Below are 14,361 nucleotides of genomic sequence, written 5' to 3'. Positions count from 1 at the left end.
TTTCCAAGTTAACCTGGGAACCAACCTCCTGGCTATTCCTCCACAAGGGGCTTTGAAGTTTTATGAGAATCCTTTGTTTTTGAAAAGGTATTCATTCCAACTAAAGGATATAGAGACTGAGTTATAAATTCCATTTGTCTAACTACAGCTTTGACTGTATCTGTATCTAATTTATGCATCAGCGATAGAATGAGTGGGGCGAGTGATTGAGATGTCATGTTTCAAACATCCAGGGCAAGTCTGTGATAATAAATAAATATTCCTTATTTTTAAAAATTACCAAGAAGCCTGCTGTTGGAATTTATTTTCAATTAAAAAAATTCACTGAGGATAAGGAAATTCACGCACCTCACACTCAAACACCCTGATCACACAATTTCTGCCTGGAACACATCGCAAGGTTCCCAGTCCTCATCCTTGCAAAAGGTGAAAGAGCTCCTTCAACATCAAAACCTTGGGAAGATTAATAATAAAAAGGGAAAAGCAACAGGGATACTGAACTAACCTGGAGGAGGCAGGTATCCATGGAAAAGGACATTCCCACAAGACGAGCGTTCCAAATCCTCACATAATTCCAGGCGACGAACTAGAAATAGGAAGTAACAAATCATGAAACTCCACCATAGGCCGAGCTCCCCGGGGTGGGAAATGGGTAGAGTGTGGCTCCTCCACAGGCTTAGCTTTAGAGAGGGCCAGACGTTAGTGGGATCATTCCATGCAATACTGAGGCAATGAGCATGATGCAGAACACAGCCTCTTAACAGCTCTTGTATCCAGGGCACTGATGTAATTGGACATGTTGAAATTCTGGTCAATGGCAGCCCCCAGGAAGCTGATGGTGAAGGATCTAATGAGGCCACTCAAGGGGAGGTGATCAGACTCTCTCTGGTTGGACAGTTATTGTCTGGCATTTGTGTGTCATTCTATATTTGTATCTCTGTCAGCCAAGTCCAGTGGTAGCTCTCTGCCCCTCCTCAAAGTCCTTGATTCACAAGCACATCATCCATCCTGATCCACTCAGTGCAACACTAAGGGAGTGCAGTAGAGGGGGAGCGCAGCACTGTTGCAGGTGCCATTTTTTGGATATGACATTAAATCGAGGCCCAATGTGCAATTCATTTATCTGAAGAGCAGGGAATGCCATCCAGAGACCTGGCCAATATTTATCCGTCAGCCAAAATCACTAAAACAGATTTCATTGGATCTTTATTCTGTTGCTGTTTGTGGGATCTTGCTGTGCATGTAGAAAATGCAGGCAAGTCGTCTTGGAGTTGATGGTGACAAGAGGATCATCAGGATGGAGGTGGCAAGGAGTCAGGCATGATGGCGCTGTGGGTTAAGAGCACTGGAAAGGGACCCCATGGAGGAGCAAGTTAACAAGAGGTTGCAAGACTGAAACAATTGGGAAGAGAGATTTAGCAGGAGGAGGCCATTCGGCCCCTCGAGCCTGCTCCACCATTCAATAAGATCATGGCTGATTTGATTGTGGCCTCAATGCCAGTAGCCCACCTGACCCTGATACCTTTTGACTCCTTTAGTCAAGAATCTATACTTACACCTTAAAAATATTCAATGGCCCTGTCTCCAACACTCTGGGGAAGTTTCATATCCTCACAAACCTTTGAGAGAGAGAGAGAAAGAGAGAGAGAAGAGAGAGAGAAAGAGAGAGAGAGAAGAGAGAGAGAGAAAAGAGAGAGAGAGAGAGAGAAGAGAGAGAGATGCACATACAAATAGCAGGTGACATCTGGAACAATTTTGGGATGTGGGTTTGTTCCTCACTTACCCAGCGGAGAGATTCCATAGAATTCAGCTTCATGCCGAAGTGTTGCAATGTTGACATCTCTGGGGGTAAAAGAACAATTCAACCCCTCAGTTCTAGAGAATTCTACAGCTTCTAGCAGTGATATAATGATATCACTAAACCATCAAAACTGGGCCAAATGACAGTTACCCCTCCCTTGTGATAATTATCACAACAACATTTTCTAGAAACTATTCTACAATACTGGAGGCTGAAGGAAAGGCACTCAGTTATTGAGGAGACATCTGTTAGTTCAAAGAATGAATACATCCTTGCTTTTTACTCTGTTCCATCCCAGGGCAGGTACAGCACGGGGTTAGATAAAGAGTAAAGCTCCCTCTACACTGTCCCCATCAAACACTCCCAGGACAGGTACAGCACGGGGTTAGATACAGAGTAAAGCTCCCTCTACACTGTCCCCATCAAACACTCCCAGGACAGGTACAGCACAGGTCACTGGGGGACTGGAGATTCTTTGACAACAAAAATCAAACTTTAAATTTCCTTAAAAATTCTTAAGTTACAATTTATTGGTTGTTCTGCTTTAAGGAGGGGACACTCACTAGCTGTTTAATTGCCACTCATTCCTGTCTTGAATGAGGTAAGACTGCTACCCAAGTAAATGGATGATAAGTTTTGACCCTTGTGCTTCCTAACCCTTCCTACAAACACACTTACCCTGTCATCTCTCTCGAGCTTACCCTTCCTACAAACACACTTACCCTGTCATCTCTCTCGAGCTTACCTTCCTACAAACACACCAGCCCTGTCATCTCTCTCGGGCTTACCTTCCTACAAACACACTTACCCTGTCATCTGTCTCTCGGTCTTACCTTCCTACAAACACACTTACCCTGTCATCTGTCTCGAGCTTACCCTCCTACAAACACACTTACCCTGTCATCTGTCTCGAGCTTACCCTCCTACAAACACACTTACCCTGTCATCTGTCTCGAGCTTACCCTCCTACAAACACACTTACCCTGTCATCTCTCTCGAGCTTACCCTCCTACAAACACACTTACCCTGTCATCTCTCTCGAGCTTACCCTCCTACAAACACACTTACCCTGTCATCTGTCTCGAGCTTACCCTCCTACAAACACACTTACCCTGTCATCTCTCTCGAGCTTACCCTCCTACAAACACACTTACCCTGTCATCTCTCTCGAGCTTACCCTCCTACAAACACACTTACCCTGTCATCTGTCTCGAGCTTACCCTCCTACAAACACACTTACCCTGTCATCTGTCTCGAGCTTACCCTCCTACAAACACACTTACCCTGTCATCTGTCTCGAGCTTACCCTCCTACAAACACACTTACCCTGTCATCTGTCTCGAGCTTACCCTCCTACAAACACACTTACCCTGTCATCTGTCTCGAGCTTACCCTCCTACAAACACACTTACCCTGTCATCTGTCTCGAGCTTACCCTCCTACAAACACACTTACCCTGTCATCTGTCTCGAGCTTACCCTCCTACAAACACACTTACCCTGTCATCTGTCTCGAGCTTACCCTCCTACAAACACACTTACCCTGTCATCTGTCTCGAGCTTACCTTCCTACAAACACACTTACCCTGTCATCTGTCTCCATCTTACCTTCCAACAAACACACTTACCCTGTCATCTGTCTCGAGCTTACCCTCCTACAAACACACTTACCCTGTCATCTGTCTCGAGCTTACCCTCCTACAAACACACTTACCCTGTCATCTGTCTCGAGCTTACCCTCCTACAAACACACTTACCCTGTCATCTGTCTCGGGCTTACCCTCCTACAAACACACTTACCCTGTCATCTGTCTCGAGCTTACCCTCCTACAAACACACTTACCCTGTCATCTGTCTCTCGGTCTTACCTTCCCACAAACACACTTACCCTGTCATCTCTCTCGAGCTTACCCTCCTACAAACACACTTACCCTGTCATCTGTCTCGAGCTTACCCTCCTACAAACACACTTACCCTGTCATCTGTCTCGAGCTTACCCTCCTACAAACACACTTACCCTGTCATCTGTCTCGAGCTTACCCTCCTACAAACACACTTACCCTGTCATCTCCCTCGAGCTTACCCTCCTACAAACACACTTACCCTGTCATCTCTCTCGAGCTTACCCTCCTACAAACACACTTACCCTGTCATCTGTCTCGTGCTTACCCTCCTACAAACACACTTACCCTGTCATCTCTCTCGAGCTTACCCTCCTACAAACACACTTACCCTGTCATCTCTCTCGAGCTTACCCTCCTACAAACACACTTACCCTGTCATCTCTCTCGAGCTTACCCTCCAACAAACACACTTACCCTGTCATCTGTCTCGAGCTTACCCTCCTACAAACACACTTACACTGTCATCTGTCTCGAGCTTACCCTCCTACAAACACACTTACCCTGTCATCTGTCTCGAGCTTACCCTCCTACAAACACACTTACCCTGTCATCTGTCTCGAGCTTACCCTCCTACAAACACACTTACCCTGTCATCTGTCTCGAGCTTACCCTCCTACAAACACACTTACCCTGTCATCTCTCTCGAGCTTACCCTCCTACAAACACACTTACCCTGTCATCTGTCTCGAGCTTACCCTCCTACAAACACACTTATCCTGTCATCTGTCTCGAGCTTACCTTCCTACAAACACACTTACCCTGTCATCTGTCTCGAGCTTACCTTCCTACAAACACACTTACCCTGTCATCAGTCTCGAGCTTACCCTCCTACAAACACACTTACCCTGTCATCTGTCTCGAGCTTACCCTCCTACAAACACACTTACCCTGTCATCTCTCTCGAGCTTACCCTCCTACAAACACACTTACCCTGTCATCTGTCTCGAGCTTACCCTCCTACAAACACACTTACCCTGTCATCTGTCTCGAGCTTACCCTCCTACAAACACACTTACCCTGTCATCTGTCTCGAGCTTACCCTCCTACAAACACACTTACCCTGTCATCTCTCTCGAGCTTACCCTCCTACAAACACACTTACCCTGTCATCTGTCTCGAGCTTACCCTCCTACAAACACACTTACCCTGTCATCTCTCTCGAGCTTACCCTCCTACAAACACACTTACCCTGTCATCTGACTCGGGCTTAGCCTCCTACAAACACACTTACCCTGTCATCTGTCTCGAGCTTACCCTCCTACAAACACACTTACCCTGTCATCTGTCTCGAGCTTACCCACCTACAAACACACTTACCCTGTCATCTGTCTCGAGCTTACCCTCCTACAAACACACTTACCCTGTCATCTGTCTCGAGCTTACCCTCCTACAAACAAACTTACCCTGTCATCTGTCTCGAGCTTACCCTCCTACAAACACACTTACCCTGTCATCTGTCTCGAGCTTACCCTCCTACAAACACACTTACCCTGTCATCTCTCTCGAGCTTACCCTCCTACAAATACACTTACCCTGTCATCTGTCTCGGGCTTAGCCTCCTACAAACACACTTACCCTGTCATCTGTCTCGAGCTTACCCTCCTACAAACACACTTACCCTGTCATCTGTCTCGAGCTTACCCTCCTACAAACACACTTACCCTGTCATCTGTCTCGAGCTTACCCTCCTACAAACACACTTACCCTGTCATCTCTCTCGAGCTTACCCTCCTACAAACACACTTACCCTGTCATCTCTCTCGAGCTTACCCTCCTACAAACACACTTACCCTGTCATCTCTCTCGAGCTTACCCTCCTACAAACACACTTAAACTGTCATCTGTCTCGAGCTTACCCTCCTACAAACACACTTACCCTGTCATCTGTCTCGAACTTACCCTCCTACAAACACACTTACCCTGTCATCTGTCTCGAGCTTACCCTCCTACAAACACACTTACCCTGTCATCTGTCTCGAGCTTACCCTCCTACAAACACACTTACCCTGTCATCTGTCTCGAGCTTAACTTCCTACAAACACACTTACCCTGTCATCTGTCTCGAGCTTACCCTCCTACAAACACACTTACCCTGTCATCTGTCTCGAGCTTACCCTCCTACAAACACACTTACCCTGTCATCTGTCTCGAGCTTACCTTCCTACAAACACACTTACCCTGTCATCTGTCTCCATCTTACCTTCCTACAAACACACTTACCCTGTCATCTGTCTCGAGCTTACCCTCCTACAAACACACTTACCCTGTCATCTGTCTCGAGCTTACCCTCCTACAAACACACTAACCCTGTCATCTCTCTCGAGCTTACCCTCCTACAAACACACTTACCCTGTCATCTGTCTCGAGCTTACCTTCCTACAAACACACTTACCCTGTCATCTGTCTCGAGCTTACCCTCCTACAAACACACTTACCCTGTCATCTGTCTCCAGCTTACCTTCCTACAAACATACTTACCCTGTCATCTGTCTCGAGCTTACCCTCCTACAAACACACTTACCCTGTCATCTCTCTCGAGCTTACCCTCCTACAAACACACTTACCCTGTCATCTGTCTCGAGCTTACCCTCCTACAAACACACTTACCCTGTCATCTCTCTCGAGCTTACCCTCCTACAAACACACTTACCCTGTCATCTGTCTCGAGCTTACCCTCCTACAAACACACTTACCCTGTCATCTGTCTCGAGCTTACCCTCCTACAAACACACTTACCCTGTCATCTGTCTCGAGCTTACCTTCCTACAAACACACTTACCCTGTCATCTCTCTCGAGTTTACCCTCCTACAAACACACTTACCCTGTCATCTGTCTCGAGCTTACCTTCCTACAAACACACTTACCCTGTCATCTGTCTCGAGCTTACCCTCCTACAAACACACTTACCCTGTCATCTGTCTCGAGCTTACCCTCCTACAAACACACTTACCCTGTCATCTCTCTCGACCTTACCCTCCTACAAACACACTTACCCTGTCATCTGTCTCGAGCTTACCCTCCTACAAACACACTTACCCTGTCATCTCTCTCGAGCTTTCCCTCCTACAAACACACTTACCCTGTCATCTCTCTCGAGCTTACCCTCCTACAAACACACTTACCCTGTCATCTCTCTCGAGCTTACCCTCCTACAAACACACTTACCCTGTCATCTCTCTCGAGCTTACCCTCCTACAAACACACTTACCCTGTCATCTGTCTCGAGCTTACCCTCCTACAAACAAACTTACCCTGTCATCTGTCTCGAGCTTACCCTCCTACAAACACACTTACCCTGTCATCTCTCTCGAGCTTACCCTCCTACAAACACACTTACCCTGTCATCTGTCTCGAGCTTACCCTGCTACAAACACACTTACCCTGTCATCTCTCTCGAGTTTACCCTCCTACAAACACACTTACCCTGTCATCTCTCTCGAGCTTACCCTCCTACAAACACACTTACCCTGTCATCTCTCTCGAGCTTACCCTCCTACAAACACACTTACCCTGTCATCTGTCTCGAGCTTACCCTCCTACAAACACACTTACCCTGTCATCTGTCTCGAGCTTACCCTCCTACAAACACACTTACCCTGTCATCTGTCTCGAGCTTACCCTCCTACAAACACACTTACCCTGTCATCTGTCTCGAGCTTACCCTCCTACAAACACACTTACCCTGTCATCTGTCTCGAGCTTACCCTCCTACAAACACACTTACCCTGTCATCTGTCTCGAGCTTACCCTCCTACAAACACACTTACCCTGTCATCTGTCTCGAGCTTACCCTCCTACAAACACACTTACCCTGTCATCTGTCTCGAGCTTACCTTCCTACAAACACACTTACCCTGTCATCTGTCTCCATCTTACCTTCCTACAAACACACTTACCCTGTCATCTGTCTCGAGCTTACCCTCCTACAAACACACTTACCCTGTCATCTGTCTCGAGCTTACCCTCCTACAAACACACTTACCCTGTCATCTGTCTCGAGCTTACCCTCCTACAAACACACTTACCCTGTCATCTGTCTCGGGCTTACCCTCCTACAAACACACTTACCCTGTCATCTGTCTCGAGCTTACCCTCCTACAAACACACTTACCCTGTCATCTGTCTCTCGGTCTTACCTTCCTACAAACACACTTACCCTGTCATCTCTCTCGAGCTTACCCTCCTACAAACACACTTACCCTGTCATCTGTCTCGAGCTTACCCTCCTACAAACACACTTACCCTGTCATCTGTCTCGAGCTTACCCTCCTACAAACACACTTACCCTGTCATCTGTCTCGAGCTTACCCTCCTACAAACACACTTACCCTGTCATCTCCCTCGAGCTTACCCTCCAACAAACACACTTACCCTGTCATCTGTCTCGAGCTTACCCTCCTACAAACACACTTACACTGTCATCTGTCTTGAGCTTACCCTCCTACAAACACACTTACCCTGTCATCTCTCTCGAGCTTACCCTCCTACAAACACACTTACCCTGTCACCTGTCTCGAGCTTACCCTCCTACAAACACACTTACCCTGTCATCTGTCTCGAGCTTACCCTCCTACAAACACACTTACCCTGTCATCTCTCTCGAGCTTACCCTCCTACAAACACACTTACCCTGTCATCTGTCTCGAGCTTACCCTCCTACAAACACACTTACCCTGTCATCTGTCTCGAGCTTACCTTCCTACAAACACACTTACCCTGTCATCTGTCTCGAGCTTACCTTCCTACAAACACACTTACCCTGTCATCAGTCTCGAGCTTACCTTCCTTCAAACACACTTACCCTGTCATCTGTCTCGAGCTTACCCTCCTACAAACACACTTACCCTGTCATCTCTCTCGAGCTTACCCTCCTACAAACACACTTACCCTGTCATCTGTCTCGAGCTTACCCTCCTACAAACACACTTACCCTGTCATCTGTCTCGAGCTTACCCTCCTACAAACAAACTTACCCTGTCATCTGTCTCGAGCTTACCTTCCTACAAACACACTTACCCTGTCATCTGTCTCGAGCTTACCCTCCTACAAACACACTTACCCTGTCATCTGTCTCGAGCTTACCCTCCTACAAACACACTTACCCTGTCATCTGTCTCGAGCTTACCCTCCTACAAACACACTTACCCTGTCATCTGTCTCGAGCTTACCCTCCTACAAACACACTTACCCTGTCATCGGTCTCGGTCTTACCTTCCTACAAACACACTTACCCTGTCATCTCTCTCGAGCTTACCCTCCTACAAACACACTTACCCTGTCATCTGTCTCGAGCTTACCCTCCTACAAACACACTTACCCTGTCATCTGTCTCGAGCTTACCCTCCTACAAACACACTTACCCTGTCATCTGTCTCGAGCTTACCTTCCTACAAACACACTTACCCTGTCATCTCTCTCGAGCTTACCCTCCTACAAACACACTTACCCTGTCATCTGTCTCTCGGTCTTACCTTCCTACAAACACACTTACCCTGTCATCTCTCTCGAGCTTACCCTCCTACAAACACACTTACCCTGTCATCTGTCTCGAGCTTACCCTCCTACAAACACACTTACCCTGTCATCTGTCTCGAGCTTACCCTCCTACAAACACACTTACCCTGTCATCTGTCTCGAGCTTACCCTCCTACAAACACACTTACCCTGTCATCTCCCTCGAGCTTACCCTCCAACAAACACACTTACCCTGTCATCTGTCTCGAGCTTACCCTCCTACAAACACACTTACACTGTCATCTGTCTTGAGCTTACCCTCCTACAAACACACTTACCCTGTCATCTGTCTCGAGCTTACCCTCCTACAAACAAACTTACCCTGTCATCTGTCTCGAGCTTACCTTCCTACAAACACACTTACCCTGTCATCTGTCTCGAGCTTACCCTCCTACAAACACACTTACCCTGTCATCTGTCTCGAGCTTACCCTCCTACAAACACACTTACCCTGTCATCTGTCTCGAGCTTACCCTCCTACAAACACACTTACCCTGTCATCTGTCTCGAGCTTACCCTCCTACAAACTCACTTACCCTGTCATCGGTCTCGGTCTTACCTTCCTACAAACACACTTACCCTGTCATCTCTCTCGAGCTTACCCTCCTACAAACACACTTACCCTGTCATCTGTCTCGAGCTTACCCTCCTACAAACACACTTACCCTGTCATCTGTCTCGAGCTTACCCTCCTACAAACACACTTACCCTGTCATCTGTCTCGAGCTTACCCTCCTACAAACACACTTACCCTGTCATCTCTCTCGAGCTTACCCTCCTACAAACACACTTACCCTGTCATCTGTCTCGAGCTTACCTTCCTACAAACACACTTACCCTGTCATCTGTCTCGAGCTTACCCTCCTACAAACACACTTACCCTGTCATCTGTCTCGAGCTTACCCTCCTACAAACACACTTACCCTGTCATCTGTCTCGAGCTTACCTTCCTACAAACACACTTACCCTGTCATCTGTCTCGAGCTTACCCTCCTCCAAACACACTTACCCTGTCATCTGTCTCGAGCTTACCCTCCTACAAACACACTTACCCTGTCATCTGTCTCGAGCTTACCCTCCTACAAACACACTTACCCTGTCATCTGTCTCGAGCTTACCCTCCTACAAACACACTTACCCTGTCATCTCTCTCGAGCTTACCCTCCTACAAACACACTTACCCTGTCATCTGTCTCGAGCTTACCCTCCTACAAACACACTTACCCTGTCATCTGTCTCGAGCTTACACTCCTACAAACACACTTACCCTGTCATCTGTCTCGAGCTTACCCTCCTACAAACACACTTACCCTGTCATCTCTCTCGAGCTTACCCTCCTACAAACACACTTACCCTGTCATCTGTCTCGAGCTTACCCTCCTACAAACACACTTACCCTGTCATCTGTCTCGAGCTTACCCTCCTACAAACACACTTACCCTGTCATCTGTCTCGAGCTTACACTCCTACAAACACACTTACCCTGTCATCTGTCTCGAGCTTACCCTCCTACAAACACACTTACCCTGTCATCTCTCTCGAGCTTACCCTCCTACAAACACACTTACCCTGTCATCTGTCTCGAGCTTACCCTCCTACAAACACACTTACCCTGTCATCTGTCTCGAGCTTACCCTCCTACAAACACACTTACCCTGTCATCTCTCTCGAGCTTACCCTCCTACAAACACACTTACCCTGTCATCTGTCTCGAGCTTACCCTCCTACAAACACACTTACCCTGTCATCTCTCTCGAGCTTACCCTCCTACAAACACACTTACCCTGTCATCTGTCTCGAGCTTACCCTCCTACAAACACACTTACCCTGTCATCTGTCTCGAGCTTACCCTCCTACAAACACACTTACCCTGTCATCTGTCTCCAGCTTACCCTCCTACAAACACACTTACCCTGTCATCTGTCTCGAGCTTACCCTCCTATAAACACACTTACCCTGTCATCTCTCTCGAGCTTACCCTCCTACAAACACACTTACCCTGTCATCTGTCTCGAGCTTACCTTCCTACATACACACTTACCCTGTCATCTGTCTCGAGCTTACCCTCCTACAAACACACTTACCCTGTCATCTGTCTCGAGCTTACCCTCCTACAAACACACTTACCCTGTCATCTGTCTCGAGCTTACCCTCCTACAAACACACTTACCCTGTCATCTCTCTCGAGCTTACCTTGCATCCAGCTCTTTTGTGCGGAGAAAGTTCAAAATGGAGGTGAAGACAGTTGGATCCCGATCGATAAAAATCTAAAGTGAGTGACGGAGAGTGAAGTTGGTGAGCGCTGGGGAGAGGAGCTTCAGCTTATTATGTACGATCATTTGATTCTGGACAGAGGATTGATATCAATATTCTTCTCAAAATGTGTGGTAAGTGTTACTCACAGCGCCTGTTTCATCTTTCAAGGTGGAGATTCTTCCGCTCAACAGGCTGAAACAGAACAAACCACAATGGCATCAGGTCAATAAACAGGCTCAATGGAGACCAACTGAGGGCCTCATACTCCCCATACCCAGTCCCACACCTCACCCCCAGACACTCTCCCCGCGCCCAGACACTCTCCCCATACCCAGACACTCTCCCCACACTCAGTCCCACACCTCACCCACAGACACTCTCCCCAAACCCAGTCCCACACCTCACCCCCAGACACTCTCCCCGCGCCCAGACACACTCCCCATACCCAGTCCCACACCTCACCCCCAGACACTCTCCCCGCGCCCAGACACTCTCCCCATACCTAGACACTCTCCCCACACCCAGTCCCACACCTCACCCCCAGACACTCTCCCCGCGCCCAGACACTCTCCCCATACCCAGACACTCTCCCCACACCCAGTCCCACACCTCACCCCCAGACACTCTCCCCATACCCAGTCCCACACCTCACCCCCAGACACTCTCCCCGCGCCCAGACACTCTCCCCATACCCAGACACTCTCCCCACACCCAGTCCCACACCTCACCCACAGACACTCTCCCCATACCCAGTCCCACACCTCACCCCCAGACACTCTCCCCGCGCCCAGACACTCTCCCCATACCCAGTCCCACACCTCACCCCCAGACACTCTCCCCGCGCCCAGACACTCTCCCCATACCCAGACACTCTCCCCACACCCAGTCCCACACCTCACCCCCAGACACTCTCCCCGCGCCCAGACACTCTCCCCATACCCAGACACTCTCCCCACACGCAGTCCCACACCTCACCCCCAGACACTCTCCCCATACCCAGTCCCACACCTCACCTCCAGACACTCGCCCCGCGCCCAGACACTCTCCCAATACCCAGACACTCTCCCCACACCCAGTCCCACACCTCACCCCCAGACACTCTCCCCACACCCAGTCCCACACCTCACCCCCAGACACTCTCCCCATACCCAGTCCCACACCTCACCCCCAGACACTCTCCCCATACCCAGTCCCACACTTCACCCCCAGACACTCTCCCCACACCCAGTCCCACACCTCACCCCCAGACACTCTCCCCGCGCCCAGACACTCTCCCCACACCCAGTCCCACAACTCACCCCCAGACACTCTCCCCATACCCAGTCCCACACCTCACCCCCAGACACTCTCCCCATACCCAGTCGAACACCTCACCCCCAGATGCTCTCCCCATACCCAGACCCACACCTCACCCCCAGACACTCTCCCCGCGCCCAGACACTCTCCCCATACCCAGACACTCTCCCCACACCCAGTCCCACACCTCACCCCCAGACACTCTCCCCATACCCAGTCCCACACCTCACCCCCAGACACTCTCCCCGCACCCAGACACTCTCCCCATACCCAGTCCCACACCTCACCCCCAGACACTCTCCCCGCGCCCAGACACTCTCCCCATACCCAGACACTCTCCCCACACCCAGTCCCACACCTCACCCCCAGACACTCTCCCCATACCCAGTCCCACACCTCACCCCCAGACACTCTCCCCATACCCAGTCCCGCACCTCACACCCAGGCACTCTCCCCGCGCCCAGACACTCTCCCCATACCCAGTCCCACACCTCACCCCCAGACACTCTCCCCATACCCAGTCCCACACCTCACCCCCAGACACTCTCCCCGCACCCAGACACTCTCCCCATACCCAGTCCCGCACCACACCCCCAGACACTCTCCCCATACCCAGTCCCGCACCTCACCCCCAGACACTCTCCCCATACCCAGTCCCACACCTCACCCCCAGACACTCTCCCCATACCCAGTCCCACACCTCACCCCCAGACACTCTCCCCATACCCAGTCCCGCACCTCACACCCAGACACTCTCCCCATACCCAGTCCCACACCTCACCCCCAGACACTCTCCCCGCGCCCAGACACTCTCCCCATACCTAGCCCCACACCTCACCCCCAGACACTCTCCCCATACCCAGTCCCACACCTCACCCCCAGACACTCTCCCCATACCCAGTCCCACACCTCACCCCCAGACACTCTCCCCATACCCAGTCCCACACCTCACCCCCAGACACTCTCCCCATACCCAGTCCCGCACCTCACCCCCAGACACTCTCCCCGCGCCCAGACACTCTCCCCATACCCAGTCCCACACCTCACCCCCAGACACTCTCCCCGCGCCCAGATACTCTCCCCATACCCAGTCCCGCACCTCACCCCCAGACACTCTCCCAGTCCCACACCTCACCCCCACTCTCCCCATACCCAGTCCCACACCTCACCCCCAGACACTCTCCCCATACCCAGTCCCGCACCTCACCCCCAGACACTCTCCCCATACCCAGTCCCACACCTCACCCCCAGACACTCTCCCCGCGCCCAGACACTCTCCCCATACCCAGTCCCGCACCTCACCCCCAGACACTCTCCCCGCGCCCAGACACTCTCCCCATACCCAGTCCCACACCTCACCCCCAGACACTCTCCCCGCGCCCAGACACTCTCCCCATGCCCAGTCCCACAGCTCACCCCCAGACACTCTCCCCGGGCCCAGACACTCTCCCCCTACCCAGTCCCACAACTCACCCCCAGACACTCTCCCCGCGCCCAGACACTCTCCCCATACCCAGTCCCACACCTCACACCCAGACACTCTCCCCGCGCCCAGACACTCTCCCCATACCCAGTCCCACACCTCACCCC

The 14,361-nt window shown here is 50.6% G+C and overlaps 1 protein-coding gene across 1 annotated transcript in view; it reads right to left on the bottom strand.

Moving 5' to 3' along the window:
* Window positions 1-14,361, bottom strand: part of shkbp1 (SH3KBP1 binding protein 1) — a 68,121-nt gene that overhangs the window by 31,512 nt on the left and 22,248 nt on the right. The window contains exons 3-6 of the mRNA XM_078536532.1: window positions 11,622-11,667; window positions 11,413-11,486; window positions 1,784-1,842; window positions 506-586 (exon numbers count right to left, since the gene is read on the bottom strand). Of these exons, the coding sequence (XP_078392658.1) occupies window positions 506-586; window positions 1,784-1,842; window positions 11,413-11,486; window positions 11,622-11,667 (260 nt within the window). The remainder of the gene's footprint in view (window positions 1-505; window positions 587-1,783; window positions 1,843-11,412; window positions 11,487-11,621; window positions 11,668-14,361) is intronic.

Source organism: Cetorhinus maximus, unplaced genomic scaffold (assembly GCF_964194155.1).
Source record: "Cetorhinus maximus unplaced genomic scaffold, sCetMax3.hap1.1 HAP1_SCAFFOLD_1287, whole genome shotgun sequence".
Classification (NCBI taxonomy): Eukaryota; Metazoa; Chordata; class Chondrichthyes; order Lamniformes; family Cetorhinidae; genus Cetorhinus; species Cetorhinus maximus.
This window is presented reverse-complemented; position numbering and strand designations above follow the sequence as displayed.